Source organism: Stenella coeruleoalba, assembly GCF_951394435.1.
Source record: "Stenella coeruleoalba genome assembly, chromosome: 8".
NCBI classification, from domain to species: Eukaryota; Metazoa; Chordata; class Mammalia; order Artiodactyla; family Delphinidae; genus Stenella; species Stenella coeruleoalba.
The window spans coordinates 60,829,613-60,850,928 of record NC_137154.1 but is presented as its reverse complement, the minus strand read 5'-3'; the positions used below and the strand labels follow the sequence as shown (position 1 = coordinate 60,850,928).

The 21,316-nt window shown below is 39.3% G+C and overlaps 1 protein-coding gene across 21 annotated transcripts in view; it reads left to right on the top strand.

Annotated features, from left to right (window-relative positions):
• DLG2 (discs large MAGUK scaffold protein 2) overlaps window positions 1–21,316 on the top strand; it is a 2,041,348-nt gene that overhangs the window by 1,548,315 nt on the left and 471,717 nt on the right. For 18 of the 21 annotated variants that reach the window (XM_079928919.1, XM_079928924.1, XM_079928927.1 and 15 more), the window contains one exon: window positions 9,216–9,371. The exons of the other annotated variants lie outside the window; for them this stretch is intronic. In XM_079928919.1, the coding sequence (XP_079785045.1) occupies window positions 9,216–9,371 (156 nt within the window). The remainder of the gene's footprint in view (window positions 1–9,215; window positions 9,372–21,316) is intronic. 21 annotated transcript variants of the gene reach the window in all.

Sequence of the window (21,316 nt, the reverse complement as noted above, 5' to 3'; positions counted from 1 at the left end):
ATCTTTTATGTGATTTCTTCTGTTTATCCTATGCTTAATATTTTCTATTCCATCAAGATGCTGTGTAACTATTAACCTGATTTTTTTCTGTGGATTTATATTTTATCCCATGAGGTCAGTTAAAAAAAATTTTTTAAATCTTTAAAAGTAGGTTTACAAAGAATAAAAGAGTTTAAACACTACAACAGGACATATTAAACGTTCCTCCAACAATTCAAATCCATGTCTCAAAGGCCTTGGTCTGGCCGTACTGATCTGGTGTCTTAGATTATATTTGTTTCAACATCTTTCAGAATGCCACAAAAATACTATTGGAGCTGGACACATTCACCCAATGCCACAGTACTGTGATTCCTACACTCTTTGGAAATATGCCTGTTAATAGTCATCATTGTCAAGGTCATCGACTTTCAACATCTTATTCCAATAAAACACTCATGAACCATTTATAACCCACTGCCATAAAAGGGGCCAATTTTGCTGAAACCCAAACATTCTTTTGAGGAAATAAAACACTTAATAATGCAAAACTTTTAAAATGACTTTAAATGGTCTGCCATTTCTCTCCTCAATAAGCAAACGTAGTAAAATATAACTGAGAGTGATGTTTATAGAGAGAAAATGGGGAATCCATCCTAATTTCTGTTTTTAAAAAGTAAATATTTATAGATTATGGTACATGACTATTATTAATAACAAATTACTTATGGCCCAACAGTTTGCTATGACACCACAGCTGTGAGCCACACAGGAAAGCAAATCATAATGAAGGTGCAGGCATAAATTTGGGGTTAGGGTTGGGGATGATGTCTTGTTAAAGGCAAAGAAAATAATTGAGGAGCTCAGAGAAAGTGAGCATCACCCTCACGTGGCTCTGATACAGGATCAATTGCCTTTAGAATCAGGAGCAAAAGTGAGCCTTTAGAAGGCACCATTAGCCAGTGCCTTTTGTGATACTGAAAACCACTGATTGTTACTTCCCTCCACGTTATAATAAAGTGAGAGCAGCATTCTCAGAGGCTTTGCTTCTCTGCAGCGTGAGTGCCTGAGGGTAATAATCGAGATAACATGGCTGCTGTTTGATGAGGTCGCAGTGAGTGCCATGCACTGAGCTCGGTGCTTTAGGTGCGTTCTTCCTCTATTTCTCACAGCTACCCTCAGGCTGGTATTGCTGTGCCCACTTCACAGATGAGGATGCTGAGGCTGAGAGAAGTGAAGAAACAGCAGTTCACACAGGGTAGAATTTGGAGAACCAGAATCCAAACCTAGCTCTGTTTCTTTGCACTCACCACACTGCTTCATGATAATTTACTTCTGTGTAGAGTTTTACAATTCACAGCTTTGCTGGTCTACAAAGGTTTTTTAGTATCATTAAAATGAGGAAGCTAAGTTTTGTAAAAGTTACATGAGTGTGGTACCAATAGGCGTCTACTCCAAGGGCCCCAGTGGTAAAAGTCTTTGGGGGCCCAATCTGATGATGCTAGAATTAAGGGGATGAATGGGCTCTTACAAATCATCTAGACCAATCTGTTCTCCAGATCTCTCTATATCAGACTTTAAGTTCCTGATAGTACCTTCGCCAAATGGCTAACACTTTTCTGCTTCAAGTGTAAGAGAAATCAGCCTCTTCCTTAATCCTTATCATTATAATGTCAAATTCATGTGTTGAGCTACATAGTTCACTCCTTGATCCGATATTCTCTTTTATCCCCTAATTACTTTTAGGCTTCCCAAAATTCTGTGCTTAAGACCTATTAGCCCAGGCCTGAAATTCAATCCTCTTATGCTTCCTTCTCCAAATCCTTTGCTCAAAAAGCAATGTATTATTTATAAAGAAGAGTCTGAGGCACGCTCTTAAGGTTTAAACATCTTTTTCTCCAAATTACATCAGGCAGTGTTCTAGATGCTTAGGCATCCAAGCCCTCGGCCAACCAACTGCCACCATTAAGGCAGTTTGGGTCTATGTCCTGCTAAGGTAGTGCATGGGGCTGGATGCTCCCTGCCCATTTAGGGCAGCCAAGGAAGGTCACAGCAGGATGAGGGTTGGAGAAACTGAATGGAATACAGATTTATCCATCTCAGTCTATATGACAGAGAGATTTATGGTCAAAGGCGTACAAATACATAACCCAAATCCTTCCTACTGCAATTTTAGGCTCTTCCTTTTAGTTCTAGGTCAGGAAGAGAGAATTAAAAGTACTGATCATGTTTTTTTTATTACAGCTCTAGTCCTTTTCTATGACAGTGCTTCATTCATACCTTCTTATGCTCATGGAAGCTATGGGGAAACAAAGATAGATGAGATTTGGTCCTGATCCTCTATGAGCTAATAGTCTAGAGAAGGAAAGAGCCCAGTGCACCAAATATGACAGTAGAATGAGGTGAAAACCCTGCCTGAGATGGCCTGAGGACTTTGAGAGCAGTACCTTTAATGGAGACATGGAAGACTCAGTAAAGTGAGTCACTCTTCCTGTACCTTCCTTTGACCTCCTATCTTCAGGTGTCATACAGATGAGTATTTACAATCACCATCACTGTCATCATCATCACTGTATTTAACTCGTCTCTGGTACAGGGCTGGGAGTTAGGGTGTGGCAAGTGAAACACACAGGTCAAGTGCAACATTTAAGGGGAGTACCAGAAAACTCAGTAATTTAGATAATAATATTTTAATACAGTATTTTAGAAAATAAAAGTAATGCAAAGTGAACAAAATTTTAAAGACAGGATCAGCATGGTATTGGTCTCTGGTTCAAGCATTTGTCTTTTATTTTTGAGTGGCATAGTCTAATTGAGGTGATCTGAAAAGGACAATGAAAACAAAGTGCCTGTTTCATTTTCACTCTTTTGATTGCAAACAAAAGATCTGACCTAAGCTCCAGTAAGGAAATACGGTAGGATGTGATAGTTGATTTTCATTATACAACTGATGTCATATGGGAACCAGCAGAGAAGTTCAGTAGCATGAACCTTAATAGCCCCCTTAAAAAATGAACCCAGACCGTTATTTTGGATTCAAGAAACTGCTAGATACTTTGCACAACAAAACTTGGTGCTCTATAATTAATGGGCACAGCTACAGCTACCCTATACCTGTCTGCATCTTTCCCTTCTGCTACCAGTTTACAATTATTTCCTGCTCCTTTATTCACTTTCCATAATTGGCGTTGACTTTTTTGAGCACTACCGTACAAGCCATGGTTGCAGAGTCAGGGGTCCAGTCCTGGTCCAAGCAGCTTTGGCTAGGGAGGGGACTGAGTTGGGTTGGAGTCAAGTGGAGCAAATGGGAAGGAGCAGTTGCAGGCAAGGTAATTTTCCTTAGAATAGGGTTAGGTGAAGCACCTGCCTCTAATACACCAGCATTGTGGACTAGCAATTGAAACTGCCCCCAGAAAGCAGAACAAATAGCAAGCGCTAATGGTGTTCCGAGAAAAGAAAGATCACCAAGGGCCAGGGTGTGCTAATTATATGCTATAAGAGCCTGCAATTATAAACCCATAGATATGCAAATAAATGCTGATGGCTCAGCACGGGAGACTACAAAGCCATTTATCCATGGCCCCTGATAAGTGGACAGCAAGATAAATGATTTGTTTATAAATTCACTTAGAGATTACACTAATATCTCTAACTACCTTTCCCCCCTTCTGGGGGCATCCACAAAATGAAGAGAGCCAATAGGTACCTTGGATTGGATTTCCATATTCATTACCTTCTGACCTAGGCTACTCTGGAGGTTTGCAGTGGGATAAACAGGCCCTTTCAATTGTGTCTGGCTTTCCCTGTGACACTTCTTTACTGAATACATTGGAAGTGATGGTGACATCTGTTCTTGCCACCCAGATCCCCGTGACAGCTCATAAGTTGGCGTTTCTTGTCTGTCTGGCAGAGAGGTCACAGAGCATATAACTGCAGGGAAATACTAAGGATGCTGTCTGCTGGCATTAGGCTTTATGGAACTCAAGGCTGAGAAGCCTCTGAGGGGCCCCGAGCTTGTGGGGTGACTCTCACAGGAAGTGAGAGCAGGCATTGCTGTGGCCAGACTTGCACATACATGAAGCCCATCCCTCTGAGAGTTGATAAACTGTGCACACCAAGTATTTAAAGCTGTCAGTTCCTAGTATTGAAATAAAGAAGTAATTTGAGATCATTAAAAAATTTTTTAAAAAGAAAAATACCTGTCAGTTCCTGACAATTTTGGGGTTTCTGTCCTTCCGCCATCTAACCTGTAGTTAATGATGGTCTAAAAATTTTAAACCTAGTTAGGCGATTCAGAATAACTTAGGGCTTCTTGAAAATGCCAGAAGTCTTTCTTCATTTCTCTCGGTGGAGAATGTTTATAAAAAAAATCTATATCTATACCTATAGATATACATCTCCATCCATTCATTCCAAGAGACATTTCTAAAGTACCTACTATGTGCCATTTCCTATGTTCAGACAGTAGTAGTAGTTACTGGATATTTTACTGTGGCTGGTATAGTACGTAACACATAATAGAATTCTAGGACTGTAATAAAGCTAGCAGACAGAAACCTTCAAATGTGAACCCCATCTTTATGTCACGTAAAAGGAGATTCTCGCTGATATTTTTAATTTAGTTGTTTGGTTGCATGAGGCCTTTGTCAGTGTTTCAAGAAGTCTTGGTCAAGCCTGTCAAGTGTTTTGTCATGTTTTGGTGTTTTTTCATCTACCCATCTTCTGAGATATCAGTGTTCTCACAATCAAGAAAAGAAACTGGATTTGATATGTCTACTCTTTAGCCAGTGACTGTACAAAATAACATGCAAAAAAACAGAAAAGGAATCAAAGCTGAGTGATAGGTAAAAATAAGCCTGCAATACGCGTAGCTGTATCTCTTTTGATTGACTTTGATAAAACTTTGAATCAAGAGTAATTAAGCTTAGGCAAAGAATCAATCCACTATGAAACAATCTGGAAGTGACTTTCTAAAATCCAAGATATTTAAGCCTGCGCCAAACACCAAATCTTCTAAATATGTGAGTTGTGAAATAATATTATGGTCATAAAATGGTTCCAAAAAATATAGGTAAAAGGCTCACAAGTTCAGCACTGAATGGTGTGCTGGACCTCATTTTTTTTTTTTTTTTTTTTTTGTCTTGAATTTATTGTAGAGTTCAGAGACTAAAACGTTTTCCCTAATTTAGATGAGTACAATACAGGTAGGATTTTTTTTTCTTAAGGTATGTATGTATTAGCCAGCTTTGATTCTGATAATTTGTCTCAAAATATAGTGCTACCAAGGTAAGAAGACTAGAAGAAAATTGGTAACATCATTTTCTTGGTCTGTGGACTGACTGAGAAAATTGAATAAGCTCTTTAGGCAGAAAGTGCAATGTTACTGAAATGACATCACCATGACAATGTTCTATGGCCTCAAGGAAGTCATTGATTCCTTTATTCTTAGGCCCTGGGCTGGCAGTTTAGATCAGCTACCATTTTTTTTTAACATCTTTATTGGAGTATAATTGCTTTACAGTGGTGTGTTAATTTCTGCTTTATAACAAAGCACATCAGCTATACATATACATATATCCCCATATCTCCTCCCTCTTGTGTCTCCCTCCCACCCTCCCTATCCCACCCCTCTAGGGGGTCACAAAGCACTGAGCTGATCTCCCTGTGCTATGCGGCTGCTTCCCACTAGCTATCTATTTTACATTTGGTAGTGTATATAAGTCCATAGCACTCTCTCACTTCGTCCCAGCTTACCCTTCCCCCTCCCCATGTCCTCAAGTCCATTCTCTACATCTGCGTCTTTATTCCTGTCCTGTCCTGCCCCTAGGTTCTTCAGAACCATTTTTTTTTCAGATTCCATATATATGTGTTAGCATACAATATTTGTTTTTCTCTTTCTGACTTACTTCACTCTGTATGACAGACTCTAGGTCCATCCACCTCACTACAAATAACTCAATTTCATTTCTTTTTATGGCTGAGTAATATTCCACTGATGTAACATATGTGCCACATCTTCTTTATCCATTCATCCGTCGATGGCCACTTCAGCTACCATTTTATATATGTATTTTTTTTAATAAAGATTCAGTGGGTTCTCTAAATAGCCAGGGGTTCTAAATTATATAGTCAGAAAATAACATTCTTTAAATTTTTCTCTGTACAAAGAAAGTGTTATTTGGACTTCTGATAGAGTTAAGTGTATTAGTACCTTATGGTAGGCCCTATCTGTAGTTATTTCTTTGTATTAGATGATCAGTCTTACATTTTGTGGGGGTATATCAGTTAATATTAAGTCCTATTTATAAAACAAAAAATTACACTCGCTTAAACAAGATAGTTTATTTTTATACAAAGAAGATATCCAGAGTAGGTAGTCCAGAGTTGGTATAGTATCACTCCATGTCATCAGTGACACAAGCTCTACAATTATGCTCTACAATCTGTATCGTTTGCCTTCATTCTCAAGGTTGCTTCATGGTCCAGTGTGATTGTTGAAGCTCCAACCATCATATCTGGGTTCCAGGTCAGCAGAGGGAGGACGTGGGAGAGAATACAATTGCAGGGGTCTCAGCTAAAGTAGCTTCCCTTTAAGCAGCCATCTCAGGAATCCCACAACCACATCCATCTACAAGGCTGAGAAATAAAGTCTTTATTACAGGAAAAGTGCCCAATGAAAAAGTTGCTATCTATTAATAAGAAAAAAGGATAAGAAATAAGAAATAGGAAAAATTAATGTTTGGGAAGCAATCCAGCCATCTCTGCCACAGTGGCTCTGTTTCAGCGTGGAAAAATTGGAGAATAAAAGCAGGTCCTCTTGTGATCACCTACCCAGAATCATTCCCATAGAGCTCATGCATGCCTCTTCATTTCTTATTTAATTCATATTTATGCAGCCTATTAATACAAAGCTTTTTCCAAGCTGAATTTTTGTGTAGACAACACATTTTAGGTACAAATAAGACTGTGATCTCCCAAGGCAACTTTAACCGGAATCATGAGTCTTTCTGTCTCTAAAACTATGGGAAATGTACATTAATCTTCATAAAGCTGAGTATATCAACAAAGCAAAAACAGACCCCCTCCCCCCAAATCAAACAATAGTCAATCTGACTATTTTAAAAGATGTGTTTCAGTGGCTAACTAAAAGTATCTTTCCTTTTACATTACTTCCCACAGTGTGAATTACTTATAAAAACTGATTTAAAAACAAAAAACTTTTTAAGAATGATCTTGCAGCTGCCTTTTTTAAGGGCTGGTGTTTACCATTATAAATTATGTGTGTGTATCATTGATAAACAGAAATTTACAAGCTTACTAGATTTTTTAAAAAATAGAGCACTTGTCTTCCCTAAGAATAGATTCCCTAATGTAAGAAAAAAGTCTGGCTCTTTTATTTTAAAAACCTTTAATTCTTCTTGTAAATGTTACAGGGTTAGCCACTGGGATAGAACAAGCCAAAGTACTTCATTTTACCACTGAGATAGTTATTCTGGGGGACAAAATAGGCCTCCAGATTCCTCCTGCCTACTCCTCAGCCCTTCTACTGTGTTATACAAAATAAACAGATCAAGGAATCTCTTTCCATGTGGTGGAAAGCTTTGTGTTAGAGAAGAATCCAAGTCTCTAGACAGTATGTCTAAGCCATGATTGGCCACAGTAATATTATAAACTAGGTAGTTTGTTTTTAATGCTTTGTTTATCCTCCTTTCTTCCCTGTTCTCCATCCTCAGTCAGTTCAGGAAGCATTGACTGAGCACCTGTTATACATTAGAGGCCATGTTGGGGGCTAGGGCTACAGAAACACAGACTGTGCCCTCACTGAGTTCACCACCTACGCTTCCTGTGCCTTTGTTCAGGCACGTGGCCACCAACATGGCCTCTGGTGTCTTGTGGCCCTTAGGGGCGCTATCTGCCTCCCCTGGGTATGACCTCATGGGTATCGCCTGGTTTCCTGACACGCTCCTTACCTTCCCGGCTAAGCCTACCCTTCCTGGGTCCATGGCCCAGACTGCCAGTAGTACTTCCATTTAAGTTCCGATCTTTCCATTCTTACCTTATTGGAAAGGTATTGGTAGTAATTGCAGACCATGTGTTTAAAAAGTGGCGAATAGAGTTGTGAAAAAACTGTTTTAATAACCAAGGACTTTGTTTTTACATGGATCTGTGACCAAAAATTGTAGAAAAGTTTACCCAGTCATACTATGCATGTTTGTAAATAGCAGCTGTAACAATGTTGCTATTTTAGATAATGTTACAGTATCCCTAGATGAATTCACTTAATAGAAATTTTGCTAAAATGATTATCCTCTTTGTAGAAAACTTTCTGAAGTCAATTATTGGGGGACAAACTCTGAATAAATATATGGAGGAACCACTCAGGTCATATAACCTATTAGATTCCTGGGTAAGACCAACCCCCTCAAGGCACCAAAAAAAAAAAAAAAAACCGCAATATAAATGTGGGAAGTTGTATTCATTTATTCATTCATACATACAGTCAACAAATAGTTAATAGAATATGTACTGTGTGCCAGACTGTATTTTAAGTGGTTAACAAAATAAACGTAGTCTCTCTCCTCATAGAATTTATGGTGTAGTGAGAGTGACAATAAAAATTTAAAATAAACAAAAAAATTATTTCATGCCGAGAAAAAATATTATGAAGTATGAATAGGTGCTGTGAAAAGTAACAGGGTGTCCCGGCCAAAGTGGTCGGGGATGGTCTCTGAAGTTCACATTTAAGATGAGATTCAACAAGGGGGGAAAGTGGGGTGTGTGTGTGTGTGTGATGAATTGGGAGATTGGGATTGACATGTATACACTAATATGTATAAAATGGATAACTAATAAGAACCTGCTGTATAAAAATATAAATAAAATTAAGAAAAGAAAAAAAAAAAGATGAGATTCAAGTTTAAGAAGGAGCCATGCCAGAGAATCCCAAAGTCTGGCATTTCAGACTGGCTTCTCCAAAAGGATATAGCATTTAAAGGATGATTATAACTCTACTGAGGTATCTGACACATGGGTTTTAGTCCTGCCACATGTCAGCCAAAGTTCTAATTCCTGAGCTGAGAACCTGTTTCCTGAAGAGACTCTTAACTCAGGCCTGATGAAGCCCAGGGCATTGTCTGGGTTGTTCACTTTGGAGTATGGTGAAATGCTGCTAGTTGCACAGTTGTTTAGCGTGTGTGCTAACCATGCATCTCTTTGTCTGCCTCTTGTATCACCAGGCCTCCGGAACCTGTTTACAGCACTGTGAACAAACTGTGCGATAAGCCTGCTTCTCCCAGGCACTATTCCCCTGTTGAGTGTGACAAAAGCTTCCTTCTCTCAGCTCCCTACCCCCACTACCACCTAGGCCTGCTCCCTGACTCTGAGATGACCAGGTACTGCATGCACTTCCTCACTTCATCTTCTCAAATTGCATGTGCTTCCAAAAGGATGAATGGGTAGAATCCACCTCTGCTTACTTCTCTTGCACTCTACATCTTCCTCAGGGTGGAAAGATGTTCTGCTTCCTTGGGGCAATGGGAGAAATTAAGAACATTGACTTTTTCTTTCTAGTGTGATCACAGAGCACTTACACATGATCACATGACGCTCTAAATGTTCTTGATTCCCATGCATTTTTTTTTTAACATCTTTATTGGAGTATAATTGCTTTACAATGGTATGTTAGTTTCAGCTTCACAACAAAATGAATCAGTTATGTATATACATATATTCCCATATCTCTTCCCGCTTGCGTCTCCCTCCCCATGCATTTTTAATAAGGTATTATATTTTTCCAGAAGAATTAATTCTGAAATTTAATTAGCACTATTTTCCTCATACAGAAGGATGAAAGAGAACATTTACTGAATACATTTTTGATTAATACATTTTGAATAATAATACTGTGCTCCATGCATAACAGCCTAAGAAGTAGATACTATTACTGCCGTTTAATATTTTAACTAAATTATTAAATTAATACCACCATTTAACTGACTCCTTGAGGTATTAAACAACTCATCCAAAACTACAGAACTAGTTGGTTCTAACTAACCACAAAGAACATAATCTTCACCTTTACAGTATGTTAACATCTGTTATCTTATTTAGTTACTCCCATTTTATATAAGAAAACTGAAGTTCAGAGAAGTTAAGGCAGTTCCCTCAGTATGATATTGCCAATAGCTGTGGAGTCCAGATTTGATCTTAGAATGTTTTGAGTTTTTCCACAATTTGTAAACAAACTGTTCTAAGTCTGAAGGTTGGACATAATTCTGCATTATAATTCTAAAGCATATGTATGACAGATAATAAAACCCTATCTTCCTGTAGCAGTCAGAGAGAGAGAAAGAAAAAGAGAATACAATGTTCCGTAAGGTAGTTCCAATTTAGTTTAAAGTGGGGAGATCTCAACTGTGATGTTTCTACATGTAATGGGGTGCTTATATTGTTATGTTTTCAGACAGAATATCTTCATATGTCTTCATAATATTATTAGGACTGAGAAAATACAGATTTTAGAGTGATTCATAGTGAAGAGGGTCTCCTTAGAACATCATCTCTGTCTTTGGAGATTTTCAAAGAATAAGTTTAGAAGTCAATTATTTGCCTCTCTAGGGGAGTTCAGTAATTTTAAGTTATATCTAACATTTCTAGAAATAGATGAGAAACATAGTTTTGGCTATGTAATCAGCTGGGGCATTTTCACTAATTTGCAACAGGTAAAGCCTAATAGCTTTGCTTGTTTTAAAATTCTTTATAAATATTAATTAAATCCTCCTATACTTTTAACAAATTATAAAAACTTTTTCTTGGTACAGTGAACAATACAATTTTGAAGCTAAGAGGGCAAAGTCACCATAGCCATAGGGAAGGGAGAAGGAACACACACACCTACAATAACGACTTTCTAGTAATTATGCATCTATAAATAGTCAGCTACATAAAGGCAGCTAACATTTATTGAGCTCTTCCTGTGTGCCAGGCGTGTTGTTGAGCACTTCTTACAAATTATTTCTCCTAACCCTGACAATCACCTTATGAGGTAGATGTTATCATTATCTTTGCTTTACAAATACAAAAGTCGGGGCTTGAGAAGTTACCTGACATGCCCACGATCAGCCACCAGTAAGTGGCAGGGCTGGGATTCAAACCCAGGTGACCACTAGCACCTGCATAGGCATAGGCATGACGGCCCAGACGTCTTTGCTTGCTGGAAAAATTCTCCACCCATTTCTCTTTGTCTTTCCTTTCTCTATTTTTATCCTGCCTGCTCATCTCCCTTCATCTGGCTCAGTGTCAATGAATCTTTTTTTTTTTTAACCCGTGTTCTTTTTTGATGAACACAAGAATTACATTCCTTGCCTCCCACTGGGGATTGTGATGTATCCCTTCCTAAAAACTCACCAATAAGTGGATGACAGAATCTACCTTTTGTATGGACCCACCAGATATGATTCTTCTCCATTTACTTTCTGTAATCTGTATTATGAAAACCACAGGGTTTTTTCCCCCAATTTTTTTTTAAAAATTGCAGTATAATGTTGAATATGTGTTTTTCGTATTACACACCCTCAGCAGTCCTGATATGCACTAGTCCCCACCCTCACCCTTCATCTTCCCTTTGGGAATTCTATTTTCTATTTATTCTCATTCTGTCCCTATCCTTTTCCCTATTCTTTCCTTTCCTTTTCCATACTTTTTCATATTTATTTCTAGAAAAATGTCACACACACACAGACACACCCATTTTAGTGGCATTGCCACCAATACACTGATACTGAAATTCTTGATTTCTCCCCCACTTTGTTCCCCTTCCACACTTGTCCAACTCAGTAAATGGCACATATATTTACTCCACTGCCCAAGCCAAAACTTGAAAATCACACTTCGCACTTTGTTTTCCCTCACACCCATCATTCAGTCTGTCTTCAAGTCCTGTTGATTCTACCTCTGAAATATATCTCAAATCTATTAATTCTCCTCTACTTGTTTTTCCACCGCTTTAATCCAAGCCTCCATCATCTTCCACCTATAATAGTCTCCTAATTGGTCTCACCCCTTCCACTTTTGTCCTCCTCTTTTAGTCTCAGTGCAGCCAAAGTGATCTGTTAAAAATACAGATCAGATCGCTCTCTCTCCTTTGCATTAGGATAAAATGCAAAGTCATTAACATGGCATCCAGGCTGTGCATGATCAAGCCGCTGCCTGCCTCTTAAACATCTCATGTCACTCTTCCCTTTGCTGAACACACTGTTCACACCAGCCTTCCTTTTCTTCACAAAATGCACTGAATCTCTTCCTGTCTCAAGCGCTTCACACATGCTCATTCCTCAAACTGAAAAGCCCTTCCTAAACTTTGCCTGATTAACTTCTGGTCATCTTAGGTCTAAGTTTAACTTGTACTTCCACAGAGAAGCTCCTTGAAAAAGGAAATCAGGTCCTCTACTCTATTCTCTCTCTCTCTTTTTTCCCATATGACTCAAGCAATTTATAATTGTACATTTATGTGATTTTTAAACCAAATGCCTATCTCACGCTCTGTGCTGCAAGGTCAATGAGTGAAACGTTGTCTATTTTGTTCACCGCTAACACTTAGCCCAGTGCTGGCACAGCAGGAGCTGAGAATTACTGCGTGCCTAATTAACGTGGAAATAAGATCTGAAGACAAGCAAACAGATACCTGTTTCAGGAACAGGTCATGGCTCAAGCTGTGCTTTACCCATTTTTTTTACCTCCATGAATGAATGAATCCATGCATGGAAACAAATAACAAACTAGAACTAATTTTGTGTATTTCACTTTCACCTTCAATTTTCTTGACGGTCAGTGTCTACATTACAGATTGATTAGGTAGCTCTCAGCTCTTCCTGAAGACTGGGCAATTCCTTTCAGAGATTATTTACTTCCTCTCCAATGGGAAATACCTCTCTGAGCAGATGTTTCTTGAAATACAGCCAGTAATTCAGGGGACAAGTTCAAAGATTCTAGTTCCATTTATGACACCATCACTTGCTTTTTCCACTGTGACCTTGAATAACTTAAAGAATATCAGAGGTAGGTGAGAACTGAGAGTTAGATAGACAAGCCCTTATCCAACTCTGTTAATGATGAGGAACCCAATCCATTGTCTTCATGGGCCCACGTCTTACTTCTGCTCATGGTAAAATAAAAGTATTTAGGGATCTTCTGCCCTACAAAGAATATTATAAGAAAATATCCATTCATTCAATCGAGATTTATCAAGCACTGACAAAGTGCAAAATATTATACTAAGGACAACCTTTTACAAATATGTAAATTGAAGAGGCCAACCAAAAATTTTGAAGAAATGCCTAATCTTTAAGTTGCAATATGTGCTAATATATATTTTTCAGGGCATTTGAGAAATTCCCCAGTCTATTTCAGAAGTATGCCCATATTGATATAGTAATTACAGTCTCAGATGATGATGTAAGCTAGTTCTGTGAAAGTTAGCCCGTGAACCACGCTTCCCTGTGTACCAGTTAATCTCTAATTAGCATTCATAAAAATGGAGGCAAGTCAGCAAAAGCAGGGAGTCAGTCGTCTGTATTCTCTGCCTTTTGAATACCCAAGTTCTCAGCTCTTTGAACTGATAGCAAATATTCAGGGATGGATTAATTGTATACACAATTTACTTCTATAACATCATGTAAAAGAAAACAGAGAAGTTATAAGTTTTCCTTAGCAAAGCATTTTAAATTACTTGGCAAAGTGTCAGCTCCTAAGGCTGCAGATTATGTTTAGAGTAATTGACTTTTCAGATCTTGCAAAAGCAAGAAATGGGCAGAGCCTGGAATAAAACTAAAATTTGGAGCTCTATGAAAAACAAATGGGATTGCTGTGAGGCTCCTGCTTATCCAGTATATCTTTTTCTTTAAGAAAAAAAAAAAAAAGATGTAGTTTTTGATGTTGTAGTTGGTTTTTCTACTTTGGGAAAATGGTAAGTTATTCAGCTTTTAATATTCCTGGGGCAAGGAAAATCATATTCTTGCCTGTTTTCTCGACATACGGCATATTTTCATTTGTCCTTTTACATAATTGGTCCTAATTATTGTTTTGTCGTTGATAAACAGAGACTGAGATAAACCAGATGAAGGCTAATTAAAATATGTGGGCAGATTTGGGATAGGAAATGGACTCTGAAGTATTAGGTGATCATAAAACATCTTTACTCCTTGAAGAGATGTATTCATGGGACTTCTACTAGGTCACCAGAGATTAACCTGGATGCTAGGGATTTAAAGGTGAATAAGACACGGTCCTTCCCCTTAAGCAGTTCAACATGTAAGTGGAGAATTCATTACTGTGCATTCTGATGTATATCTGCTAAAGGCCCTTGGTTTCTCCAGTGTACTTAGTCTCTAGGTAACTAAAAGAAGACTATTATAAGAGGTACTGATGGGAGCAAACATGCACTCAGACTGTCCCTTCTGCGAAGGTGTGAACTTACACATATACACAGGAATCTTCCCCACTCACACCTTATGTTATTAATTCCTAGTCATTTAGAAGAACCATTCTGACTAGGAAACTTAACCTTATCTTTTCATAGGTCCATCTGCTAGATTAGTTTCTCACAATTTTCTACAGGGCTCAGAATCCATGTCTATAATTCACTCCTTGTGTAGAAATCAAAGTTGGCAGCCTCAAGCCATTCCTAGTTTGGGAACACAGAGCAAGATCTTTCTCTTACAAGATTTCAGCCATATGGCAAAGTTATGGTGGCCTGTCTTTGGCAAGCGTTCTCTTCTTATAAAATATTAGAAAATGTGTCTATTAATGTTTTAACTGTCTCAAAGTCTATAAACCCAAAATCAAATATAACTTCTAGACATAATAATGCTATCCTAAAAGTACACGTGAGTCTCTAAAGGTAAACAGAGGAGGAATCATCTAACTCAGCCTCTGCTTTTCTTAAAGTTGTCTCAAAGACACTGAGCTCATCAGTCAGATGAGGGAAGAAGTATGTTGCAGGTAAAAGGAATAGCACAGAGTTTAGCCTCATGATGTGTACAAGCACAGGGCACTCTGGAACAACCAGTAGTTCTGTGTGGCTAAGGGTTATTGGGTGGGTGATAAAGTTGGAGCTGCAGGCAGCTATAGTTCATAGAGGGTGTTCCTTGCCAAGCTGAAGATTTTGAACTTCATCCTGTAAGCAGCGAGGAGTTTGAATGCTGAGCAAAGACATAATTCAACTTGTGTTTTTAGAAAGATCACTCTGTCTGCTGTGTGAGAAGAGTTGGAAGACAGGGAGACTAGTTAGCATATCGAGTAGGGTTGAAATCATGAAGAACTAAACTGAAGCTATGGCGATGGAGAGATACAAATAGATACAGAATTAATTATCAAATAGATTGGGTGGTACTTAGTGATTGACTGATTCAAGGGGAAGACTTTTCTGGCTTGGAGTATTCATGAGATGGTGATTGCATCATCTCCCCTTGGAGACAGGGGGCACTGTTGTCCACAATAAATATATTTAAACATAAAACTCTGTAGAGGGAAACTCAGTGGAAGGAAAGGGAGGCAAAGTATATGAGGAGGTCTCTTGTTTGAAATGAAGGCAACCTGATGTTGTAGAGGAGCCAGGGATTGTGTCCAGACTGTCTAGGTTTGAGGCCTTCTTCTGGGCATTAACTCACCAGAAAAGGGGGAAATTAATCATAGCTGTGCTATTCTCCTCTTAGGGTTGTTGTGAGGATCTGGGGAAATGGAGCAAGTGAATTTTCGTCTAGGCACTACCTCCATTAGTCATTATTAATTGTTTTCATATGCTTATTCTGTTTTAAAGCCTTGAGCTCATGCATATTTATTTTTGGTGTTATCACAAATCAGGTGAAGAATATTTACCAACACAGGTATATCCCCAGGGGCCAAAAGGAAGCTGTGGATGCTAATTTCTTCTGTCATTCTTAGTGGCAGCATCCTTGTCACCACAGGCAAAGTCATATATTTTCCCTTTTATCATTGCATGTATAGTCTCCCCGTAAAAGGTGGCATATTTCTAAAGCCACGTGCGACTTCACGCATGTATAATTTTCTTTTTTTAATCTACTCACATAGCAGTATTTCTAGACCGCACGTACCTTTTTAGGAACGTAGACAAAATGACAGCTAGAGCACAGATTAGTAGCCAGGCACTTTCCGTATGCACCTTCTTGTTTCTAACAATCGCGACAACTCTGTAGAGGGTGAGTTTTGATGTAGCAAACGGAAGAGCCAGGACTCCAGCCAGGGCTTTCCCACGGCCAGGCGCCTGCTCTCAGGGAGCCTTAATCCCTCTCGCACTCACCGCAGCTTCTCACTCAGGCCCCCACGTCTTATGTCCACAGTGCCACAAATCTGTGGATCCTGAAAGCAATTCAAGCCTTGTTCACACGACGTAATCTGGGAAATGCACCATTAAAAGAAGAAAGAAGATGCTTAACAAATCATTGACCTTCTTATGCCCTTAAAAGGCTGAGATAATTTGAAAGCATTCTTAATTTCATTTTTAATTAAAACCAGGAGAGGAAACCCTCCGGGCATGGCTCCTAAAGCCCGACTCCTTCCGGAGTTTCTGCAGCAGCTTCTTCTTCAAAGGCCTTCGCTGCCTTTTTGAAGTAGGTGATCACTAAACCCAACTGGAATTAAGCAAACTAAGGAGAGATTAATGACTCCCACAGAGTCACAGAGGCGGCTCTTGCCACATTCCGTTTTACAGCCTCTTCTCTGTGCAGTGTGATATATGCAAGGATTCACACCGAAAGAAACACCCCTTGCTTTAAAAGTAATGCATTTTCTATGTAGATCCTTTTTAAAAAACATGCCATTTACTGTTTCCCTTCACTTTTGTTCTTATATTAGGGAGGAGGTATTCTTTCATTAAGATTTCAAGAATTTTTTTTAAAGCACATTTCAGATTACATCATATAGTGTAAAGGAGGAAGGCAGGCCAGGGTACTTACCCTCTTCCTAAAGCTCTCCATTACTCTTCACAACAACCCTAGTAGGTCCAGAGAGGGAGTCTCAGGAGAGCTGGGAAATGCACCCAGATTGATCTTATTCCAAAATTCCTGTTCTGAGACATTCAAATAACTCTCTGTGATGCAACAATCTAAACTGACTCGACTTGCTGTTTCTAAAAAGCCAGATTACTTATCTACCTGAGACGTTATGGATATTTTCCCTCAGTTTTAGTACATTCTTTTTGTTTTGGGAGCAATCTTTGTATCTACTTTAGTACATCATTGTATTATTGGGCAGCAGTAAGAAACTGAAGAATAAGCATAATTTCAAAAGCATTTCTTCATGGAGGCAAAGTAGCTGTGAGAAAATGCTATGCAAAATCACTAAAGCAACCAATTATAGGAACTCAGAAAGAATCAAGACAGTAACATTAAACCATAACACCCACAGCATAGATACAAATTAAAACTGCTAAGTGTACTGAGCACTTTTATATGCCAGGCACTTTTCCAAACTTTTATATGTACTAACTAATTTTATCCTCATGACAGTCTCTGGGGTAGGTATGATTATTCCAATTTTATAGAAAACTATGGTTACGTATTTAACTAACAAATGGAAACAATGGGGTGAGATTGTTGAAACAATATATCAGGACATACTTAGACTATTAATTTCATTAGAGCGAGGGTTTTGCTGTTTTATTTACTGTTGGATTCCCTGTGCCAAAAATGATTTCTGGCATGTAGTCCTAACAGTAATAGTGGTGATGATGGTGATGAAGCGGAAGGAGGAGAAGAAAACAATCACTGTCACTTATATAATCTTATTACCTGCCAGGCTGCACTTTCTACAAATTAGCTCATTAATCCACACAGCAATCCAAGAAGGCATGTGTTATCATTATCCCCATTTTGCAAGTGAAGAAACTGAGGTCTGGAGAGGTTAAGTGACCTAAGGTCACTTAGGATTAGGATAGGATTTGAATCTAGCAGGCTGGCACCAGAATCTGTTCTTTTCACATGTGCTCAGTAAATATTTATTGAATGTTATTCTCATCACACATAATACTCCTCAAGCATTAAATTCTGAGGAAAAAAAAGGATACATCATTTAACAATAGTCAAATTTTAATAGATAGGTGGATGGATAGATAATGAATATATGGTTAAGAATCTAGACTCTAGAATCAAAGTGTTAGGGTTTGAATCTTGCCTCCACAAATCCCTAATTATGTAAACTTGAGCAGTTGACAACCACTCTGAGCTTCTGTATCCTCAATCTGTACGATAGCAATAATCGTGGTATCCATTTCATGGCTTGCTGTAAGGATTTAATGAAGTGATACGTAAAGTGTGAAGAGCAGTGCCTGATAAGTATGAACTTCCCTGTTAATGTTAGCTATTTATATGTGTGTGTGTGTGTGTAAAATGACATATTATGACCCCCTAAGTAGATACCTCAGGCTGAGGTGGGAATGAATTTTTATTAAAGGACAATTACGAGAGGCTGTTTTCATTCCTAGCCTGATGGTGAGTCCAGTGAATTGTAAAGGGAGATGAATGCTAGGGTTGGCAGTATAGGAGGAAGGGCTGTGCAAGACCACTTATATTTATACAGAGATCTAAATATTTCAGAATGCAGAATTTTGTTTTCATTAAAGGATCAAAATTTACCTCTCAATGCAGAGAAGGTAAGTCTTCCATTTCCACTCTTTAATTCAGTTCTGTAGACCTTAAGCTCATATGAAGTTTAAAGGATCCCTTGAACAAGGTTTTTAAAGTCAGCAGGGATGTGTGTTCCACACTGAATACTAAAACCTAAGATCACTATATTCCAGAGAAAGTGAGTACATTAGAAAGTAAAGAGGAATTTTATGGTTCGCTTTAAGTGGGGGGAGGGTCTACTGGGCTTAGCTAACCCAGCTAGAGCTTTTGTCTAAATTTAAGAAATGCTCCCCTTCTGCGTTGGCTCTTCGTTGCTGCGTGCGGGCTTTCCCTAGTTGCGGTGCGCGGGGGCTACTCTTCGTTGCAGTGCGCGGGCTTCTCATTGTGGTGGCTTCTCTTGTTGTGGAGCATGGACTCTAGGCGCGTGGGCTTCAGTAGTTGTGGTCCACGGGCTTAGTTGCTCCACAGCATGTGGGATCTTCCCGTACCAGAGATCAAACCCATGTCCCCTGCACTGGCAGGTGGACTCTTAACCACTGTACCACCAGGGAAATCCCGAAATGCTCCCCTTCTGGATGAAGGACAAAATGTACAGGGCCCCAGTGTGACATGTAAAAGGAGTTCAGATTGGGTTTCAGCCCTAGCTCATTCCCTTGGTCAAGCGTTCTCTTGAACAACCTGCCTAACAGAATGGATTGGCCCAGACTGAAGACGGGGATGAGAATCTATTTCTCTTTGTTATTTCCATCTCTCTCAAATTTATTCTAATGTTCTGCTTCCTTTCTTATGCCTCTGGCATCATTATGAGGATATCACTCTGTCAACCCTATAGGTTTAAAAATAACTAGAGGCTAATACAAGTTCAGAGATGGAAGACACCCTAGAAACAATTTAGTCAAACTTGATATGCTCCAGATGAGGAAACTGCCACTCAGCCCACAAATATGTATTAAATGCCTATTATACGGTTAGTACTTCTGGGGATACACAGTCCAGGCATGGTCAAACACTAGTCTCAGGAGGTTTAGGGACCACTGGGCCCAGAGGGTTTATTTTGTGCATATAATTGACAGCCATTGGTAATGTAAAAAATAATTATTACAGATTGTATTTTTCAAATATATGTGAATTTTACTTAGCTTTCAGCCTTATTTATTCTGGATCCATTCTGCTTTCTCCTAGATACTATATTTATAGGTTTGTGTTCATCGGTTTCTAGGTGTTCAGACCTTTTTCATGTGAAATCTGAAGGTCACGTGACAGACCAGGTTTCCTTCCAGCTCTCCCCACTCTCATATGATAAGCTACTGGATAAATTCTTACTGTCTTGCTAGCACTGGAATCTATGTTCCTTGTAGGGGGGCCTTAGGCTACACTGGGCATGAGGAAAGGGGCTGTGAGTAAAAACAAAAGTCTCTGACCAGATGTCCACCAGTATAATTGCTGGAATTCTGAGACTCTCCCTTCCTTCTTTGCAGGGCCCTTGGTGACTCATGCGTTGTCCTGAACAACCATTTCCACACTCTTACAAGGCAACCTTTCCCATTGTTTCCCCATAGGATGCCCCTCACTTATGACAAATCACTTAGTCTTCTCACCTTTGTCACTGTCCCAACCCCTTAGAATGATGTCATTTCAGATGTACATCTACTTTTCCACTGCTGTCCACACTGGTGCTCCACACCGAGGCCAGACTTCTAGGAGCTGGGCAGTGTCTGGCAGGGGCGAGATGAGAAGCCTTTCATTTCTACCCTCTACCGGTGCTCTACAACTGGGCATCTTGTGTTACAACACTGAGATCCACGCTTCTGCCTCTTGACAGGTACCACGTGGGACCTCTTGTCACCTGGGGCTTTTGCCCTCAGGCAGGGACTGTTGCCTTCCCTGTTTTTCTTGCCATCTTCCATAGCAGCTCTGTTTCTGTCCCAGCCAGATTCCTTGTCCTGATTTTCATGTTGGAGCCTTTTCCTCTGGGATCCTTGTGACCCATAAAAACAGCTTCTAATCCAGACTCTTTCCCAGCAGAGAAACAAAAAAGACAGACAGACTTTTCTTTGTTGAGCAACTTTAATATTCATTTTCCAGAGCATCAATCCTTTCTCAGAAGATGATCTACTTTTTAAAACCCTGAAGTTAAAAGAAATTACAACAGGAGGGATGGGGATAGTGACTGTGGGAAATCAGGTTGGGGTGGGTGGATGGCTTGTCCAATGATGCTTCAGGCAGCTACTGGCATCCAATTGGTCAAGAGTTCCTAGTAATCTTTGGTCAAAGACTTCCTATAAATCACGGCTCCACAATGCAAGTTGCCTTTCCTGAATCCTCATCTGGGCATGTACTGTCGGTTTCTTCTCTCCCTTCTCTCTAAAAGGCCTCCTAATGTATCCCATGTTCTTGCTGTACCCCTCAATGAGACCTCTCTCACGGAATGTCACGAGACCCCCCTCTGTTTCCTTAGGTCAGCAAGTGGAAATTGACACTTGCTGAATTCACTCAAGATTCAGGCTCTTTCTAACCCCATGTCTGCCATCTTAAGTTGTCACAATATTTAGACCCTTCCTTTTTTCTTTTTAGGTCCAAAGTCAGCTACTGAGGGAGCCGGCAAACAATCTTTAGTTCTTCGTGCACTTCCATCCCATAATACCCAGGGGAATAGTGAACGTCAAGAACAAACCAAGTCTATTTGCAAATTTTCCACT